Raw genomic sequence first — 19,436 nt, 5'->3', positions numbered from 1 at the left:
GCTACTTCCTGAAGGTCACTTTCATCTCAAAGGAATATTCAACATAAACACACTTCACAATAATTTGCTGATGATCTTCAACTATTATAAATCTCAAAGAAGAAATTCTACATATAATATATAACCATTATAATCTTGGAGGATAAAAATGAAGCAGAAGATTTTTCTTATTATTCTCAGTGGGGAAAAGTGCCTATTCCAATCTGAACAATTTGGATCGTGCCAAATATAACCCGAACTAATGGTTAGTGCCAAATACGATCTGAACTCAATTAAATCTTTAAAAACCTACCTAAACTTTTTAAAACGTGCATAAATCTACATTGAAATATTATTAAAAAGTTGAAATTACATAAACTACTATTTTTCATCGTATTAAATTTTAAAACTTTGGTGATAATTTTTTCTGATTTATATAAATACATAACATGTTTTTACTTATTATATCTTCAATAAACTTATATATTACTAACATATAAATAATAAAATATTTATAATTAAATTATCTTAGATATACTTAAAATTTTAAAGTTATTTATAAAAAAAAATGTATAGATTATTTTTATTTTTAAAACTTAAGTGAATTTTTTTCAAAGTTATTATTATATATTTTGATATTTTGTTCAAAATTTTTGAAGTTATTTATCTTTTGAACCTTTTACCTTTCAAAATTGAACAAAATATTAAAATATATAATAATAACTTTTGAGAAAAAATCACTTAAGTTTTAAAAATAAAAATAATCTATACAAGAAATTTTTATAAATAACTTCAAAATTTTAAGTATATTTAAGATCATGTAATTATAAATATTTTATTATTTATATTTTAATAAGATATAAGTTTATTGAAGATATAATAAGTAAAAACATGTTATGTATTTATGTAAATCAGAAAAAATTATCACCAAAGTTTTAAAATTTAATACGATGAAAAAATAGTAGTTTATATAATGTCAACTTTTTAATAATATTTCAATGTAGATTTAGGTACGTTTTAAAAAATTCGAGTAGGTTTTTAAAATTTTAATTGAGTTCAGGTCGTATTTGGCACTAACCATTAGTTCTGGTTGTATTTGGCACGATCCAAATTGTTCAGGTTGGAATAGGCACTTTTCCCATTCTCAGTGCCGTCCCCTTCATTTAAAGACAGCCAGTGGCTCAAAAGCCGGTTTCTACAACATCAACATGCCTTTTCCTTCATAGTATTTGTTTTTCATACTATTTTTTCCTTATAAGACAATGAGATATTGAGATGAATTCGATTGCTTGATCATGCACAATAGGTAATAAGACTAATTTATCCCCGCTTGTCTAAAGAAATAACGCCGCGTTTAGAAATCTTGTTGGTCAATTTATCACTTTCATCTTATAAACAATAGTCTTTGAATAGTGTGTGAATTGACTCATAGAAATAATATAGTACCGCGTTTAGAGATATCGTTAGTCAGTTGTCACATTACGTGGACCGTAGCGGCGGTCCATTAACACTGAGCAACAAGTAACACGTTTCTAATATTCTCCAAAATTCTATTAAATAAATCGAATTTAACTAACCTTAACTTTGACATCCCATACCCAAAGCCTTGAATCAACTGCCTGCATGAAGTATTGACTTCAATTTAATTAACTTAGTAGTGGCTTCACGTAGTTAAAGCCTTTTTATAATTGCTAACTGACGTATTTTTGAGCCTCCAATATTGACAAATCCAAGAACACACGCCTATTTAACTTTCACCCTTCCAAGATAAGAAACAAATGAAAATTTCCAAAAATGGGTAGAAGCAATCTCTTGCCGATCTTCTCGCTCGTCCTCGTGACTTTCAGTTTTGTCTCTGTGTACGGACAAGTATGCGAGGACAGTGCAGGGACTTTCAGACCCAACTCTACTTACGACTCAAACCGTCGACTCATCCTCTCATCTCTTGCCTCTAACGTTACCGCTCGAGATGGCTTTTTCTACAACTCTTCCATTGAACAAGAACCAAACCGAGTCTTCGCAATGGGCTTATGCATCCCAGGTTCTGAATCAAATGACTGCTTCGACTGTATAACCGAAGGAGTCACAGAGCTAATACAGAGTTGTCCCAACCAAACCGAGGCTTATTCATGGCCAGGCACCAACACACTCTGCATGGTTCGTTACGCAAACCGTTCTTTCTTTGGCTCGATGGAGCTGGAGCCACACAGCATAAGGTACAACGACGGAAACATCACGTCGGATGTTTCGGAGCTCCATAGAATTTTGGACGCCTTCACACTCCAAATGATAGATTCAGCTTCCTCGGGACGAAACGGAGCTACATCGTCTTCTAGTGGTGGTGGTAAGTATTATGCGGCGGAGGCAACGTCTGTGACGACGTTTCAGCGAATTTATGCGTTGATGTCATGCACTCCGGATTTATCTCCGGGAAATTGTGATGCTTGTCTCCGAGCAAATGTTCGGAGCTATCAAGAGTGTTGCCGGGCGAATATAGGCGGTGCTACTAGGAGGCCGAGCTGTTATGTCCGGTGGGATCTTTATCCTTTCTTAGGAGCTTTTGATAATATTGGAGATGGTCCGAGTCCGACCAAGAAAGGTATTATACACCAAAACCCTAGAATGAAAGTAACTTTGTTATTGGCTGTTTGTTAATTTTAAGTTTTTAACTAATTTAAAATTTTCGTTAGCATTTTTTAATATTATTTCGTAATTAGATTTTTCTTTTCATTAATCTAAACATTAGTCATTAAATGATTAATTAGCATTTAAAATTACTAAACCATTAACGTAAAAATTAAAAATCATTTGTTCAATAATAAATAGTTTTAAAACATTTTCTCATAATTTAGCAAAAATAGTTATTTACTTTTGACTGTGTAGATGGCGATTCACTTTCGGTGGGAGCTATTGTGGGTATTGTGGTTGCGATTGTAGCCATCGTCTCGCCACTGCTAGCTCTTGCATTTGCCTATTACCGGAGGAGAAAATCGTACCGAGAAGTTGATTTTCAATGTAAGTTGTAGTTCGTTACTGTGTGTGGTTACATTGGAAATTAGGGTTTGATTATGGGGTTGGAAGCACACTTTTATTTTATTAAAGTACATTTCACCTGCACATTACTCACTTTCTATGTGCAGCTGGTGATGAAATTTCAACTGAACATTCATTGCAATTCGATTTTAAGACAATTGAAGCTGCAACGGATAAGTTTTCGAGGAGTAACAGGCTAGGTCAAGGTGGATTTGGTGAAGTATACAAGGTATAATTAAGTTCTTTCAACTTCTTGTTTTTGTTTCTTGAGTTGGAAGTTTGAAACTAATAGTGTTATGGTTTGGCAAATTATCAATTCTTTCAGGGTGTACTTTCAGATGGAACTGAAGTAGCGGTAAAGAGACTCTCAAAAACGTCAGGACAAGGTTCAGAAGAGTTCAAAACAGAGGCCGGTCTTGTAGCTAAGCTCCAACATCGAAACCTAGTTAGGCTTCTAGGGTTTTGTTTGGAAGGAGTAGAAAAAATTCTTGTGTATGAGTTAGTTCCCAACAAGAGTCTTGATTATCTATTATTTGGTATGTCTCAGCATCATTACTTCTTGTACATTTCCGTTTTCCTAGTGATATAGCTAATGATTTATGTCTGGATGTGTAGATCATGAAAGGCAAGGTCAATTAGATTGGACAACAAGAAACAAGATCATTACAGGGATTGCTCGAGGAATTCTATACCTTCATCAAGATTCTCGGCTCACTATCATACACCGCGACCTCAAAGCTAGTAACATTCTTTTAGACGCAGATATGAACCCGAAAATTGCGGATTTTGGCATGGCCAGGCTTATTGAGATTGATCAAACTCTAGACAATACAAACAGAATAGTTGGAACATAGTAATTTCCTTCCCCCTTTGAATTTTTATGATTGAAGTCTTTGAGAAACCTTTTTGTCATCTGTATGCTCAACTTCATTCTTTGTTTTTCAGCGGTTATATGTCTCCAGAGTACGCGATGCATGGCTTGTATTCCACAAAATCTGATGTCTATAGCTTTGGGGTCTTAGTTCTCGAGATTATTAACGGCAAGCGGAATAGCAGTTTCCACCAAGCAGACAGTAACGGTAGAAACTTGGTCACATATGTAAGTATAGAGATAGAAACATCAAAACAAAGACTTCTCTTAACATCCTTCTGGTTTCTGAGTGTTGACTAGTTGATTATTATGTAGGCATGGAGGGTTTGGAGAAACGGGTCTCCTTCTGAACTACTGGATCCAGATGTTGGACAGAGTTGTGACAGCAACGAAGTTACCAGATTAATCCATATCGCATTGTTATGTGTTCAAGAAAATCCAAAGGATCGTCCAACTTTGTCAACAATCATCATGATGCTCACAAGTAACACAATCACTTTACCGGTGCCTCACCAACCAGGATTTTACTTCGGAAGCGTACGCAATCAAGACTTAGCAGCTGAAGATTTGGAGTCAGGTCAATCTATCAATGAAGCAACGAATACTGATTTATCCTCGTTAAAGATCAGTCTTGATGTTCTCTGTTATGTTATTTTTTGTGTTTTTTTTTTTGGTGTTAGAGATCCAAGATCATGCTTCACCTCTCATTCTGTGATTGTAAATATGTGACCGAGCTCCTCAACTGAATTTATGGAGGATCTCGTATCAGTTTTGTTGATGATTCAGACAAATCCCATACTCTTGTCTTTTCACAAATATGTCCTGAAACTCTGTTTTTCATGTATAAATTTAGGTTTTCTATTTGATTTGACGAGTCTAGGTTGTTAAAAGAATTGAGACTTGGTTACTATCAGACCAAAAAGATAATGAATGTGAAGCAGCTAACGAGTCTAGGTGGAGAATACTGTCACATGTTGAGTAGAACTTAAAATATCTCTATTTGTTGCCAGCTTTCCATAATGGCTTGATCTTGATTGATCATTAAATTGTGTTACCAGGCTTTGAGGGTATGGAGAAGTGGGTCAGCCTTAGAACTAGTGGATCAAACACTTGTAGATAACTTTGAGAAGGAAGAAGTGACAAGAGACATCCACCTTGCACTCGTATGTGTTCAGTAAGATCCAACCGATTGTTCCCAACTCGGCTACAATCAAAGTTTTTAGAGTTGATTTGTAGTGTTTTTTTTGTGGTTGTTGTAAAAATACCAACAACCTGTGAAAACCAGCCAGACCCTAAGTTCGGCTTATTAAAGGCTTATTAACTTTGGCGAAAACAAGTGACTATTTCTCTTCAACAAGAAACATGTAACTAGTATACAAATCATATATGCTTATGGTTACAATAACAATACAAACAGTGACAATACATCTAATTTTCAACACCCATTGATTTAGAAATAAGGCATGACGTTCAACTTCAACGAGGATATACATCTGTGATCGAGGCATCATCAACAGAACCAACGAGAGATTGAGTCGTTGTATATTGGGCCGAATCAAGCGGATCTTTTTCTTTGTCCGGTCTACTTGGAAAGTAAAGACCAGGTTGCCTAGGCACAGGTAATGTCACAGTATTACTGGTGAGCATCAGAACGATGGTTGACAAGGTTGGACGCTCTGCAGGATCTTCTTGAACACACAAAAGACCAATATGGACACATCGAACAACTTCATTCCTTTGGCAATTATCTACAATAACTGGATCCACAAGATCTAGTGGTGTCCCATTACTCCAAAGCCTCCACGCCTAGAATATTAAACAATCAGTCAAACACTTGAAACCATGGTTAGATAAATATAGAACTTTCTTGGCTCATTACTTACATATGAGACCAAGTCATGTGCGCCATCAGTTTGGTAGAAGCTACTGTTCTTCTTGCCGCTTACAATCTCAAGAACTAACACTCCAAAGCTATAGACATCAGATTTCATTGAATACTGACCATGCATTGCATATTCAGGAGACATGTAACCACTGAAACCAACAACAAAAACTTATGTTGACAAACAAAAGTTCAACAAAAATTCAACTTGATGAGAAGTTAAGAGGAAGACTTACTAGGTACCAACTATTCTGCTTGTGTTCTCTTGTGTTTGGTCCAATCCAAAGATCCTAGCCATCCCAAAATCTGCAATTTTAGGATTCATATCCGCATCCAAGAGAATGTTACTTGCTTTGAGGTCACGGTGTATGATTGTAAGTCTAGAATCTTGATGAAGATATAGAATCCCTCTAGCAACACCGCCTATAATCTTGTATCGTCGAGACCAGTCCAGCTGAGCTTGCTTTGCAGGGTCTGTGACATCCATATATTACAGTTAATACGATTTTCATCCTCATGTCTCGAGAATCACTGAAACAAAGTATGAAAGGTAACTGACCAAAGAGGAAGTAATCAAGGCTTTTGTTGGGCACATATTCATACACTAGTACCCTTTCTTCTCCTTCTAAACAAAACCCAAGAAGTCTAACAAGATTTCTATGCTGTAGCTTTGCAACAAGAACAACCTCGTTCTTGAACTCTGCGTCACCTTGTCCTGATGATTTTGACAGTTTCTTCACTGCAACTTCAGTCCCATCCGTTAATGTACCCTATCATTTACCATCAGCATCAACCCGTTATGTGTTGGTACAAAATTTCAAGACAAACACACACACAACTTAAGGAACGAATAGTACCTTGTAAACCTCACCGAATCCACCTTGACCAATCTTATTACTCTCTGCAAAATCAGCTGTTGCAGTTTGAATCGATCTATAATCAAGCTGCAGTGAGTCTGCCGTTGTTATATCATCTCCTGTTGCGAAATGAAAATCTTAGAAGCTAATCAAAATCCAAACACAAAAAAAGGACTGTTGATAACTTGAAATATTTACCATCAAATGCAGATGTTGTGTGATAAGCCTTCTTTGCCCTCTTTGTAAGGAAACAATAACCAGCTATGAAAAGCAGAACCGCCACTATAATAGGCACAACAATAGCTACCACCAACACAGTTGAGTTCCCACCTTTCCCTGCTTTTTACAAACATTATTTGCTTAATTTAAAGATCAAACAAGGGGAGACAAGGAACAAATCAAATGTTCTGTCAAAACAACAGAGCTTTCTGTGGAAACATGAACAAGAAAAACAGAGCACTGACCAGGTGGAGGAGGAGCTGACACCGGAGGAGGAGTAGAAACCGGCGGAGGGGGTGGTGGTGGTGGTTGTGGAACGGCGGATTCGTTGTAAAAGGGGTAAAGCTCGTATCTAGAACTACAGCTGGGCACAATAAGTCTTCCCCCGATCTTGTCCATAGGCAACTGATTGACGATCTGATTAAGACAACGCAAACATTCTTGGCTGGTGAGATCAGGAGTGCACTGAACCAGCCCGTACAAAGTCTGGAACGCTGTGAAGTTACCCTTTCCGACAGCGAATCTCCGAGGACTGCTGGATGCAGCGGCGGCTGCTTGGTTCATAGTGGACAAGACCAAGTCTCTGAACCCGATTTGGTTGGATGTAACATTCTGAGTGTTGAACAAGATGATTCCTCCGTTGGTGTTTAAGGTCGAGAGAATGTTCCCGTTGGAGTATCTGAGCATACACTCGTCGTAGTAGAGCGTCACCTCTCTCTCGTTTGGACATCGGGTTAAAGTGTCGTTGACGGCAAAGGCGACGCAGCTGCGGCAAACTGCCGGCGAGACGTCTCCTCTGCAGAGGAAAAGTCCGGTGACTCTGTCGGGGGCTCGTCCCGATGTGGCGTTTTGGAAGCCGGTGGAGTAGGAGGAGTTGGGAGAAGAAGAGAGAGAAGACAAAAGGGTTCTGAGATTGGTGAAGTAAGTGCTGTTCCGTGTATAAGTTGTGGTGTTTGGACAAGTGTTGTATATGTAAGTGGGATCTTGAGCAGAAGCTCTGAAGCTTGTGAGAATGGAGAAAAAGAAAAGGAACACGAAAGTGGAACAAGAAGACATAACTGGAGATTCTTGATTTGTGTTTCTCATCAAGCTTTGAGAAAATTTCTATAGTGTGAAAGCAAATTGATTTTTTTTGTTTATCTCAGGTGACTGTATATATTAGCACGAAACAGAGGAAGGTTTTATGTGGCCAGTGATCAGTGTTTCGTAGCGACGACAAGTCAAGGTCAAGTGTAAACGCGTCTTGTCTTGAATTGTCTTTGCATACCCCACTTGGGTACTAATTAGTAATTACTAACCCGTTATTATCAACTTTTTTTTGTTAAGCGACTGAAGAAAAAACTATAACAAGTTAAAAACCTGACAAGACCTCATGGTTATCAATTTTGATATTTATTCAAAACCATGACTAGGTCTTTGACAGGATACTTTTGTGGAACTACGTCATAGTGTTTTAGCGGGATGAGCATACGGCAGATAGTGCTATCAATATCCGCTTAGTTAATGGAGCTTGATTGACGATGTAACGTGAAGAAATCATAAGCCTATAAATTAGTTTACTCATAAATGTTGGTTAGGTATATAGTTTGATGGAAAGAAAATGTCGGCCGAGTGGCAATGGTCCGAAGCTAATAGAATAATGCAAAATTTAATGAGAAGTCTATGCTATCCCACCAGTCCTGCACTCCATTGGAAGCTCTAATTCTATATATTTCTTCGAAGTAAAAAAATTATTACCAATAATCAGACAACAATACAATTTTGATGACAAGTTAATGAAATTTTCATTAGCTTGGTATTTCAAGTTTAACTGAAGAGCCATAAATTTTTTGTTAACAATGAAGATTCCAGGCCTGGTTTCTAATTGAACCTCATGACATGCCATAAAACATTTTTCCACTAGAAATCAAACTAAGAGCGCAATAAACCCAGCTTATGGGCTTAACCATTCGTACAAAACTAGTATTTTTCTTTGTTCAGTTGCTGTATTTTGTAAGCTCGATTTTTAGAGAAACCCTTAGAGATAAATAAACCAAGGGTTCTAGAAAAACCAAGGAATAGCTTGACTTGGTCACTGGTAAGAAAAGTAAACTAAAGAGTTAAATAGGAAAGGAGAGGCCATTGGTTGTTGGGTAGGAGACGTAGGACAATTCAAAAGTTTGTATACATTAGCAGGGAACATAAGTTGGGCAGATAATTGATGTCACACATTGAGAAAACATAGCGTTTACTTTGACTTTGATTATTATCTCCATCACAAGACCATCATTTGAAACCAGCTAATCTACAATCAGAGAGGAAAAAAAATCAATTAGTTCTTAGTATATTCAAAGCTTCAAACTATTATCCGTTGCACAAAAAAAAAAAAATTCAAAGCTTCAAACAAATCGAAGAAAATATACAAATGGCGGCTCACACCTATGTCATATTATTTTTCCTCTTGTCATCATCCCTCGCAGTTTGTGCTCAAAACCATACTTATGTTTACCATGACTGTCCGAATACCACAACTTACTCAAGCAACAGCACTTACTCCACCAATCTCAGAACCCTTTTGTCTTCTCTCTCTTCCCGCAACGCCTCCTACTCCACCGGATTCCAAACCGCCGCATCAGGACAAGCCCCCAACAGAGTCACCGGACTTTTCCTCTGGCGTGGAGACCTCTCGCCGGAAGTTTGCCGCAGCTGCGTCGCCTTCTCCGTCAACGACTCACTCGCTCGTTGCCCGAATGAGAGAGAAGCCGTGCTCTATTACGACGAGTGCATGCTCAGATACTCTCACCGGACTATTCTCTCGACCCTTTCAAGAAATGGTGAAGCTGTCTTTCGGAATGACACGGTGATTCCATCTGATCAGTTCGAACTATTCAGTAATGTGCTCATGTCCAACCTCAGCCAAGCCGTCACCGACGCGGTGTCAAGTCCTAGAAAATTCGATGCGAGAAAAGCTGAGTTCACAGCAGCTCAGACTGTTTACTTACTAGTTCAGTGCACTCCTGATCTGACCAATCAAGATTGTTTGACTTGTCTCCAAATATCATTCAATCAGTTACCTCAAGACAAGGTTGGAGGACGTTTTATTTTGCCGAGTTGTAATTCAAGATTCGAGATATACCCGTTCTACAACCAAACCGCCGTTAAAGCCTTGTCACCACCACCACCACCGGTTTCAGCTCCTCCAAGAACTGGTCAGAGCTCTGTTTTTTTCCTCTGTTCTTTTGGTTGGGCCATTGATTTCTGGATAACAACATTCAACTATGTTAAGTTCTGTCCGTTCGCATTGATTTTAGATTTTTATTATACTGTCTTGATCTTAAGCAGGGAAAGATGGGAAATCAAACGTGTCAGTTGTAGCCATTGTTGTGCCAGTTATAGTGGTTGTTCTGCTTTTGATAGCTGGTTATTGTTTCTTAACAAAGAGGAAGAAGGAGGCTTATGATACAGCACCTGCATCTGATGGTAAGCATTCATTTAATGAAAAATCTTTATCTACTCTTGTTAGTGTGTCAATGATCAGCATTTTTCTCTCCTTACTAACACTTCCATTGTGCAAAAGGAGATGAAATATCAAGCGCAGACTCGCTGCAACTGGATTATAGAACGATTCAAGCTGCAACAAATGATTTTTCAGAGAGTAACAATATTGGTCGAGGTGGTTTTGGTGCGGTTTACAAGGTTAGTACTACTACTACTATTAGTTCCCTAACTAAACCTGAATTTGTGTATTATTTTCATTGAACTTGCGCTAACATAGTACATGTTAGGGTATATTTCCGAATGGGACTGAAGTAGCAGTAAAGAGATTGTCGAAAACTTCAGGACAAGGTGAAGCAGAGTTTAAGAACGAGGTTGCAGTTGTTGCAAAGCTTCAGCACAGAAATCTGGTTAAGCTTCTTGGATTTTGTCTAGAAGGAAAAGAGAGGATACTGGTCTATGAGTATGTGCCTAACAAAAGCCTCGATTACTTCCTCTTTGGTCAGTTACACTTAACACTTTGTTCCATTGTTTCGTTAGTTTTTGCCTTTTTGGTTTTGCAAGTCTTTAGAGCTAAATCAAATGTATGGGTGCACACAGACCCTGCTAAGGAAGGTCAGCTAGACTGGAATCACCGGTACAAGATCATTGGTGGAATTGCTAGAGGGATTCTTTATCTTCATCAAGATTCACGACTCACAATCATACACCGTGACCTCAAAGCAAGTAACATTCTCCTTGATGCTGATATGAATCCGAAAGTTGCTGATTTTGGAATGGCAAGAATATTTGGAAACCAAACCGAGGAGAGTACAAGGAGGATAGTTGGTACTTAGTAAGTCTTCCATTTAGCTTCACATAATTTAAACTTTGATGGACTTTATTTTTGCCAAAAGATTAGTGTTTATATTGTTGTGGATTCCAGTGGTTACATGTCTCCTGAGTATGCGATGCGTGGCCAGTACTCAATGAAATCTGATGTCTATAGCTTCGGAGTGTTAGTTCTTGAGATTATAAGCGGCAAGAAAAATAACAGCTTTTTGGAGACAGACGGAGCACGAGACTTGGTCACATACGTGAGTGTTAAGTTTCATATTTGTCTCTTACAATTAAGAATGGTTGAAAATATTAAATGATTAATATTCTAGGCCTGGAATCTCTGGAGGAACAAGACACCTTTAGATCTTGTGGCTCCGGTTATCGTAAATAATTGCCAGATAAATAAAGTGGTTCGATGCATCCATATCCGTCTTTTATGTGTTCAAGAAGATCCTGTGGACCGTCCAACCTCATCAACCATTGTTATAATGCTCAGTAGTAACACTGTGACTTTACCAGTGCCTAAGCAACCAATGTTTTCCGCTCAGAGTAGACCCAAAAAAGACCTGCTTGATTCAGAACAATCTACTAAAAGCAACTCTGTCCCTTGGTCGATTGACGACGCATCAATCACTGAATTATATCCTCATTGAAAATGAAATGCCTATAGCAACATGTGTTATTGGAGGTTATTTTAAATCTTCTTTAGCTGTAGAAATGTTTTGTATGAAGAATATCATTTTGATATTTTTATATATATTAAAAATTTTAAATAATGATATGAAAAATATTTATGTTTTTATTAGTTATAATTAGTTAACTAATAGAAGTTAAAATAAATAAAAATATTAATAAGATCGATCCAAATTGTAATTGTTATTAAGTTGAAAATAAGTTTAAACTGCGTTGGAATTCTAAAATTACATTTTCTGTTTAATAAATGTTAAAATGATACTAATTGTGATAAGTAGTTGTAACTGGAAGTATGTATGAAATGTAAACTATTTACACGTTTTTTCTTAGGTTGGCTTATGCTTCTTTGTTCTTTTTTTTTTCCCGTCAAGATGTTATATATAATAAAAGGGGACAAAGCCCAAACGTTACAAAACCTAAATAGGCCCAAAATCCAACCCAAACTCCAAATGGTCTACAGCCTCATTTGGAAACCCTAGCACAGAAAAGAGAAAGACAAACGGCGCCGTCACTCCAGGCCACCGCGTCGCCTCCGCTTCTTGCTAACACCGGAGCATTCTCACGGTACACCGGAACACACCGGCTCTCCCGAAACTCCACTCGTAACCCCGCAAACACCATCGATCTCCCGGTATACCAAATTTTGAGAGAATCAATCACACACAGCGGTGAAATCTCCTCCTTTAGACGAACACCACCGCCAACCGGAAATAAGGCTTCGCTTGCCACCGCATCAGTTCACGGCTAACTTCATCGTCCTCCGACGATATCTCAGATACCACAACCCAAACTAAATCAAAGAAACGACAACAAAACAAAAAAAGAAAATCTAAACCCTAAAAGCAAAGGGACCAGAGCCGGCGAGACAAGGTTGTGGGATCCTTCGTCCTCCGAAAGCTAGGGCCGACGACGGCGGAGTTGAAAGAACTCCCCGTCCCGGAGACAAAAGCCGGCGTCGACGAATCTGTTGGAGCCTCCGTCTCCCGGAAGTGGAATCCGACTACTAACATCTTCACCGCCGTCCTTTCCGCCACCGCGTCATTACTCCAAGAACGGACCACCGCGATTGGTGATTAACCAGAGCTCTGACAAAGCAAAAACTTGAGGAGACGAAGAAGATGCAGAGAACTGTTGGTTTAAACCGCAAAGATCGAACAGAAAAAGGTACCGGCGGCGGCACGGTCGCTCACGCGCCGACCGACCGCCGGACCTCACTAGATCCACTTTCTCTCTCTTCTCAGAGTATGATTAACGATGCTCACCTTGAAAAGTTTATGCTTCTTTGTTCAGTTGTTGTATTTTGTAAGCTCGGGCTTAGAGAAACCCTTAAAGATAAATAAACCAAGGTTTCTAGAAAAACCAAGGAATAGCTTGACTTGGTCACTGGTAAGAAAAGTAAAGGAAAGAGTTTAATAGGAAAGGAGAGGCCATTGGTTGTTGGGTAGGACAATTCAAAAGTTTGTATAGATTAGCATGGAACATAAGTCGGGCAGATAATTCATGGCAGGCATTGAGTATAGCCTAATTGAGTAAGCATAGGGTTACTTTGACGTTGATTGACTTATTATCGTCCTCACAAGATCATCATTGAAACCAGCAAATATACCATCAGAGTGAAACAAAATCAATAATTTCATAGTATATTCAAAGCTTCAAACAAATCAAAGAAAATATACAAATGTCGGCTTTCACCTATGTCATATTCTTTTTCCTCTTGTCATCATCCCTCGCAGTTTGTGCTCAAAACCATACTTATGTTTACCATGACTGTCCGAATACCACAACTTACTCAAGCAACAGCACTTACTCCACCAATCTCAGAACCCTTTTGTCTTCTCTCTCTTCCCGCAACGCTTCCTACTCCTCCGGATTCCAAAACGCCTCATCCGGACAAGCCCCCGACAGAGTCACCGGACTCTTCCTCTGCCGTGGAGACCTCTCGCCGGAAGTTTGCAGCAGCTGCGTCGCCTTCTCCGTCAACGACTCATTCACTCGTTGTCCGAATGAGAGAGAAGCAGTGCTCTATTACGACGAGTGCATGCTCAGATACTCTCACCGGCATATTCTCTCGGCCCTCACAAGAGCTGGTGAAAAGGACTCTAGTAAGGAACAGAAGATTCCATCTAACCAATTAGAACGATTCAGCAATGTGCTCATGGCCACCCTGAACCAAGCCGTCACGGATGCGGTGAAAAGTTCTAGAAAGTTCGATGCGCGGAAAGCTTATGTCACAGAATCTCTGACTGTTTACGGGCTGGTTCAGTGCACTCCCGACATGACTAGACAAGATTGTATGACTTGTCTGCAAATATCCATCAATCAGTTACCTATAGACAGGATCGGAGGAAGATTTATTTTGGCGAACTGTAATTCAAGATTCGAGACTTACCCGTTCTACAACGAAACCGCCGTTAAATCCCCACAACCATCACCACCACCACCACGGGTTTCGGCTCCTGCACGACCTGGTCAGAGCTCTGTTTTTTTCCTCTGTTTTATTTGGCCCTTTATTTCTCGAAATATCAATCATTGATTTTTAGATTTATTATACTGTCTGAGCTTACGCAGGGAAAGATGCGAAATCAAACGTGTTAGTTGTACCCATTGTTGTGTCAACTATAGCGGTTGTTCTGCTTTTGATAACTGGTTATTGTTTCTTAACAAAGAGGAAGGAGGAAGCTTATGGTACAGCACCTGCAACTGATGGTAAGGATTCATCTAATGAACAATCTTTATCTACTCTTGTTAGTGTGTCAATGATCAGCATTTTTCTTCTCTCCTTACTAAGACTTTCATTGTGCAAAAGGAGATGAAATATCAAACCCAGACTCGCTGCAATTGGACTATAAAATAATTCAAGCTGCAACAAATGATTTTTCAGAGAGTAACAATATTGGTCGAGGTGGATCTGGCGAGGTTTACAAGGTACTACTACTATTAGTTCCCTAACTGCACTTGAGTTTGTGTATTATTTTCATTAAATTTGAGCCTAATGTGTATATAAACAACGAAATGATGCTGATGTAAACGTTAGGGTACATTTCCAAATGGGACTGAAGTTGCGGTAAAGAGATTGTCGAAAACTTCAGGACAAGGTGAAACAGAGTTTAAGAACGAGGTTGCAGTTGTTGCAAAGCTTCAGCATAGAAATCTGGTTAGGCTTTTTGGATTTTCTCTAGAAGGAAAAGAGAGGATACTGGTCTATGAGTATGTGCCTAACAAAAATCTTGATTACTTCCTCTTTGGTCAGTTACACTTTATACTTTGTTCCTTTGTTTCGTTAGTTTTTGGTTTCGCATATGTTTAGAGCTAAAAGAAATGTAATATGTATGGTTGGGCACAGACCCTGCTAAGGAACGTCAGCTGGACTGGAATCACCGGTACAAGATCATTGGTGGAATTGCTAGAGGGATTCTTTATCTTCATCAAGATTCACGACTTACAATTATACACCGTAACCTCAAAGCGAGTAACATTCTCCTTGATGCGGATATGAATCCGAAAGTTGCTGATTTTGGAATGGCAATGATCTTTGGAATGGACCAGACCAAGGAGAGCACAAAGAGGATAGTTGGTACTTAGTAAGTATTCCTCTTAGCTTCACATAATTTAAAGTTTGATGGACTTTATTTTTGCCTAAAGACTCTAGTATTTCTCTTTTGCTGTGGATACCAGCGGCTACATGTCTCCTGAATATGCGATGCATGGCCAGTACTCAATGAAATCTGATGCCTATAGCTTCGGAGTGTTAGTTCTTGAGATTGTAAGCGGCAAAAGAAATAACAACTTCTTTGAGAGAGACGGTGCACGAGACTTGGTCACATACGTGAGTTTTAAGTTTTTTTATTCGTCTCTCTTACAATTAGGAATGGTTGAAAATATTAAATGATTGATTAAAATTACTAGGCGTGGAAGCTGTGGAGGAACAAGACACCGTTAGATCTAGTGGCTCCGGTTATCAGACATAATTGCCAGATAAATAAAGTGGTTCAATGCATCCATGTCGGTCTTTTATGTGTGCAAGAAGATCCTGCCAATCGTCCAACCTTATCAACCATTGTTATGATGCTCAGTAGTAACACCGTAACTTTACCAGTGCCTAAGCAACCAAAGTTTTTTGCTCAGAGTAGACCCCAAAAAGATCTGACTGATTCAGAACAATCTACTAAAAGCAACTCTGTCCCTTGGTCGATTGACGACGCATTAATCACTGAATTATATCCTCGTTGAAATGAAATGAAATGCCTATAGCAATATGTGGTATTGGAGGTTGTTTTAGAAACTTGTTTCGACTGTTTAATGTTTTGTATGTAGCTGTAACTAGAAGTATGTATGAAATGTAAGCTATTTACACACTCCAGTGACTGGTCTGCTGAGTATAATAACACTGGCCCATTTCTCTAAAACTATGAAACATGTAACTAGCTAGCCTAACACAACAGTCAAAGAGAATATGAACTGTGTGTGTGGTGAAATAAATCCAGTATCATGCGAGTATTTTCGAGTTTAACCTTCCAGTTAGGAAGGTGTGTATGGCACTTGACAGGCCCATATTTTATTCTTTCAAATCTACACTCAGTAATATAGTTGACTTCTTTATCCTCGTGTTTCATGTGTTTGGATATTCAATATTTACAATGATTTTTGTTTGAGCAATCAATTCGATGTCGCAACTTTGCTTCTTTTTTTAAGTGCCTAGGGAGAAAATATTTGGCAGCTTCAGCTTATTATACTGCTACGTTTTTAACTAACGTACTAGAGACTGACCCGTCCTAAGAGGACGGACATATTTTTGGTTTTTATTTTTTTAAAGTAATATAATTTTTATGTTTGTGTGTTTGTATAATCATATTTTTGTATGATATGAATTGAATAAAATAGATAATTTTATGTAACTATATTAAATAAACCAAGTTTCATAACTATTTATATCATATGTGTTTCGGAAATCTATTTTTAATCTTTATTTATAAAATTTGCAACATGTTATAGTTTAGTTTTTCGTAGTTTCCTATGTTATAACAATTTTAATTTTCCATATTTTATTTCTAAACTTAAATAGGTGTTTTATTTTAAAATTAACTAATCCTAGAATTGTTAAAAATAATTAACAAACTATAGTAATTGTTTGATAATAATGCATATTAGTAGTCTATAATTGAACTCAATTTTGCAAAAAAATATCATATCCAATTTAATTTTTGTAAGGCCCATACAAATATACAAAGCAACAAATCCAATAGATTCTAACCCGTCCTTAAAAGAGCTAATATGTCTTTTGTTTTAATTTTTTTTTAAATTTTATTTTTATATTTGATTTTTCTAATCATATTTGTGTTTAATATTAATTTAATTTAATATAATGTTTAATAACTATTTTAAATATGTCAAGTTGCATAACTTGTGCCATACGGCTATATGTATTTCATAAATTACTTTTAAACTTTATTCCTAAAATTTGTAATATATTATATTTTCTTCGTAGTTATCTAATATAATTAGTCAAAGATATTTGTATCAAAAAAAACGACTCATAATTGATCCGAAAATCAAAGTCTAATACTCTATTAGATATGACCTATATACTTGAACGATTCTTAAAGTGTTATATCTGAAAGCCAATATTAAACCAATCCGCACCGAAAACCGACCAAAAATCTTGCAAAAAGTTTGAAAAATAACCCATATATATATATATGGGTTATTATTGTCTTCACTAACTTTAAATAAAATCACATTTAATAAATATTTTTAATTCAATAACCTATTTAAAACTTATTAAACTAAATGAGTTTATATGAAAATTTATTTCTATTAAAAGTCCACTGAAACCATGTTAAATCATATTTTATAATCATGTAGTTTGTTAGTTGATACACTTAATGTTTGTGTAAAATATTTACAATTTGGATATATACTGAAAAAATGATATGATGCATTTTATTAGAAACACAAATCGATATAACTTAAGTTTGGAAAGTAGGAAATTTAAAAGGTGGTTAGATTTAAAAGAAAGATTTTTGGTTTTGTTCCAAATTATTAGGAAACATATAAATCGACACATCTTTATTTAATTACTGTTTTATTTTTAATTAATTAAAACTTATTGAAGCAGTTAACAGGTTGGTGGAGTCCAATTGATAGACAACATACGTAGTGGTCAAGCAGTTAGTATCTTTAGATTTGTAGTGTTGAAATAATTAATGGACATAACTAATATCAGCTGGTCATGCTGTAGAATTAATGGAATAGATGGTTGATCACCTCTGGATACATTGCTTATATTGAAAATATTTAAGGTTATATGTATAATATAATAGATAAATAAATAGAAAGAGATAAAGTTTTTTTTTTGCTTAAGCTTTGAAAGAGACAAAGAGTTAGTAAGAAAACTCGAGTTTAACCTCGTGCTGACGTCCTTTTTGTTTTTGTTTTTCTTTCTGAACGGCTCCTTTTGTTATATTTTAAAGATTACATGACTTATATCAGATGTTATTAAATTATGAAGGTGTAAGATAAGTTTCGTGAACAATGGTGACGAATTTCGATAGGAATGGCAACAAGGAAACTGTATAGGTGGGTTCCGTTAATGGCTTGATGTGTGGAGCATATAGAAGTCATGGCCGCCAGATATTTGAATCACGTGTCCACCTACCAACTTTGCATTTGTTTATATACACATACAAGTTCTTATATCATATTCATTCATGTTCTATAAAATAACATCTCACATTAAATAATAACTAACTATATAACATAGAAGTGTTTATTTATTTACAAGAGTTGTTTGCTTACGTGTATGCACACGCAAGCAGTCTGCAGCTAATTGCTTTTTCAGTGGCAGCCATAATTGATTTATAAAATAGATTACTAAGAGCATCTCCAATGTAAAATACCATTTTTCCTCTAAAATAGAGTAAAAGTGATTATGGAGTAAAAATGCTCCAACCCCACTCCATTTCTCACTCCATAATGGAGTGATGAACAAAAAGAAATTAGATTACTCCATTATGGAGTGAGAAATGGAGTGGGGTTAGAACATTTTCTACGCCAAACTCACTTTTACTCAATTTTGGAAAAAAAAATAGAGTTGGGTTGGAGATGATCTAAAGCTACATGCATGTTCTTTCAGCGCATTTTTAAGAATATCGATATGTTAAACAATTACGATCCCATGGTGGTATTACGAAAAGCGTAGAAAATACAATCTTTTGCGGACTTACGAAAAGCGTAGAAAAATACATTTACAGAACTTTTTGAATAGATATTTCATATTTCATACGCATATATTTTATTTTTAACTTCACGAGAACAAAGCTTTTCACATCTTCTTTGTTTGTTTATTTGACACTGTGTAAAACCTTGAATGGATATAGTTATATTTTTTTCTCCATTGAAAGCCAAAATTTCTTCTTATATTTCATAATCGTATTTTTTTTTCAGATATTAGTATCAAAAGATTCTGTATTAGATAGTATCTTATTTTAGTTAAACAAAAACTAAACACTATTGAATTTTTTATTTTTCTAAAAGCAAAAGGAAAAAGTCTATATATATATTGTCAAACATATATATATATAGACTCTTCAAATATGGACTATCTGAATTT

At 36.8% G+C, this 19,436-nt stretch overlaps 4 protein-coding genes across 7 annotated transcripts; 3 read left to right on the top strand and 1 right to left on the bottom strand.

Annotated features, from left to right (window-relative positions):
- Positions 1-1,508: 1,508 nt before the first annotated feature.
- Positions 1,509-4,681, top strand: LOC108840175 (cysteine-rich receptor-like protein kinase 11). The gene is made up of 7 exons (XM_018613000.2): positions 1,509-2,578; positions 2,863-2,994; positions 3,120-3,241; positions 3,338-3,548; positions 3,628-3,865; positions 3,958-4,111; positions 4,199-4,681. Exons 1-7 carry the CDS (start codon positions 1,774-1,776, stop codon positions 4,610-4,612), a joined length of 2,076 nt encoding a protein of 691 aa, XP_018468502.2. The 5' UTR covers positions 1,509-1,773; the 3' UTR covers positions 4,613-4,681.
- A 524-nt stretch (positions 4,682-5,205) lies between these two features.
- LOC108840176 (cysteine-rich receptor-like protein kinase 10) lies at positions 5,206-8,010 on the bottom strand. The gene is made up of 7 exons (XM_018613001.2): positions 7,087-8,010; positions 6,821-6,958; positions 6,623-6,741; positions 6,325-6,535; positions 6,002-6,239; positions 5,767-5,917; positions 5,206-5,689 (listed from the first exon to the last, which is right to left on the bottom strand). Exons 1-7 carry the CDS (start codon positions 7,925-7,927, stop codon positions 5,360-5,362), a joined length of 2,028 nt encoding a protein of 675 aa, XP_018468503.1. The 5' UTR covers positions 7,928-8,010; the 3' UTR covers positions 5,206-5,359.
- A 1,111-nt stretch (positions 8,011-9,121) lies between these two features.
- Positions 9,122-11,939, top strand: LOC108840184 (cysteine-rich receptor-like protein kinase 10). 3 transcript variants are annotated; one of them, XM_018613017.2, is made up of 7 exons: positions 9,122-10,029; positions 10,160-10,300; positions 10,401-10,516; positions 10,606-10,816; positions 10,916-11,150; positions 11,241-11,391; positions 11,464-11,939. In XM_018613017.2, exons 1-7 carry the CDS (start codon positions 9,246-9,248, stop codon positions 11,785-11,787), a joined length of 1,962 nt encoding a protein of 653 aa, XP_018468519.2. In that variant the 5' UTR covers positions 9,122-9,245; the 3' UTR covers positions 11,788-11,939. The 3 variants fall into 3 exon arrangements, with proteins under 3 accessions (XP_018468519.2, XP_018468518.2, XP_018468517.2); XM_018613016.2 differs by having other exon boundaries at positions 9,123-10,029; positions 10,163-10,300; positions 10,398-10,516; XM_018613015.2 differs by having other exon boundaries at positions 9,123-10,029; positions 10,398-10,516.
- A 1,420-nt stretch (positions 11,940-13,359) lies between these two features.
- LOC108840178 (cysteine-rich receptor-like protein kinase 10) lies at positions 13,360-16,182 on the top strand. 2 transcript variants are annotated; one of them, XM_018613004.2, is made up of 7 exons: positions 13,360-14,295; positions 14,396-14,533; positions 14,616-14,752; positions 14,862-15,072; positions 15,171-15,408; positions 15,503-15,653; positions 15,734-16,182. In XM_018613004.2, exons 1-7 carry the CDS (start codon positions 13,506-13,508, stop codon positions 16,055-16,057), a joined length of 1,989 nt encoding a protein of 662 aa, XP_018468506.1. In that variant the 5' UTR covers positions 13,360-13,505; the 3' UTR covers positions 16,058-16,182. The 2 variants fall into 2 exon arrangements, with proteins under 2 accessions (XP_018468506.1, XP_018468507.1); XM_018613005.2 differs by having other exon boundaries at positions 13,363-14,295; positions 14,634-14,752.
- The last annotated feature ends 3,254 nt before the right edge of the window (positions 16,183-19,436 follow it).

The sequence above is a fragment of the Raphanus sativus genome, chromosome 2 (assembly GCF_000801105.2).
Source record: "Raphanus sativus cultivar WK10039 chromosome 2, ASM80110v3, whole genome shotgun sequence".
Classification (NCBI taxonomy): domain Eukaryota; kingdom Viridiplantae; phylum Streptophyta; class Magnoliopsida; order Brassicales; family Brassicaceae; genus Raphanus; species Raphanus sativus.
This window is presented reverse-complemented; position numbering and strand designations above follow the sequence as displayed.

What these genes read in the sequence shown, in the direction of transcription:
- LOC108840184 (XM_018613015.2), top strand. Translation starts at nt 9,246, where the DNA reads ATGGCGGCTCACACCTATGTCATATTATTTTTCCTCTTGTCATCATCC. An exon ending in AGGAGGATAGTTGGTACTTA is followed by an intron (nt 11,151 to 11,240) that starts GTAAGTCTTCCA and finishes TGTGGATTCCAG; the next exon opens with TGGTTACATGTCTCCTGAGT. An exon ending in CACGAGACTTGGTCACATAC is followed by an intron (nt 11,392 to 11,463) that starts GTGAGTGTTAAG and finishes TTAATATTCTAG; the next exon opens with GCCTGGAATCTCTGGAGGAA.
- LOC108840178 (XM_018613004.2), top strand. Translation starts at nt 13,506, where the DNA reads ATGTCGGCTTTCACCTATGTCATATTCTTTTTCCTCTTGTCATCATCC. An exon ending in TACAGCACCTGCAACTGATG is followed by an intron (nt 14,534 to 14,615) that starts GTAAGGATTCAT and finishes CTCCTTACTAAG; the next exon opens with ACTTTCATTGTGCAAAAGGA. An exon ending in TCTTGATTACTTCCTCTTTG is followed by an intron (nt 15,073 to 15,170) that starts GTCAGTTACACT and finishes GGTTGGGCACAG; the next exon opens with ACCCTGCTAAGGAACGTCAG.
- LOC108840176 (XM_018613001.2), bottom strand. Translation starts at nt 7,927, where the DNA reads ATGAGAAACACAAATCAAGAATCTCCAGTTATGTCTTCTTGTTCCACT. An exon ending in CCTTGATTACTTCCTCTTTG is followed by an intron (nt 6,240 to 6,324) that starts GTCAGTTACCTT and finishes TGGATGTCACAG; the next exon opens with ACCCTGCAAAGCAAGCTCAG. An exon ending in AGCAGAATAGTTGGTACCTA is followed by an intron (nt 5,918 to 6,001) that starts GTAAGTCTTCCT and finishes TGTTGGTTTCAG; the next exon opens with TGGTTACATGTCTCCTGAAT.
- LOC108840175 (XM_018613000.2), top strand. Translation starts at nt 1,774, where the DNA reads ATGGGTAGAAGCAATCTCTTGCCGATCTTCTCGCTCGTCCTCGTGACT. An exon ending in TCCGAGTCCGACCAAGAAAG is followed by an intron (nt 2,579 to 2,862) that starts GTATTATACACC and finishes TTGACTGTGTAG; the next exon opens with ATGGCGATTCACTTTCGGTG. An exon ending in GTAGAAACTTGGTCACATAT is followed by an intron (nt 4,112 to 4,198) that starts GTAAGTATAGAG and finishes ATTATTATGTAG; the next exon opens with GCATGGAGGGTTTGGAGAAA.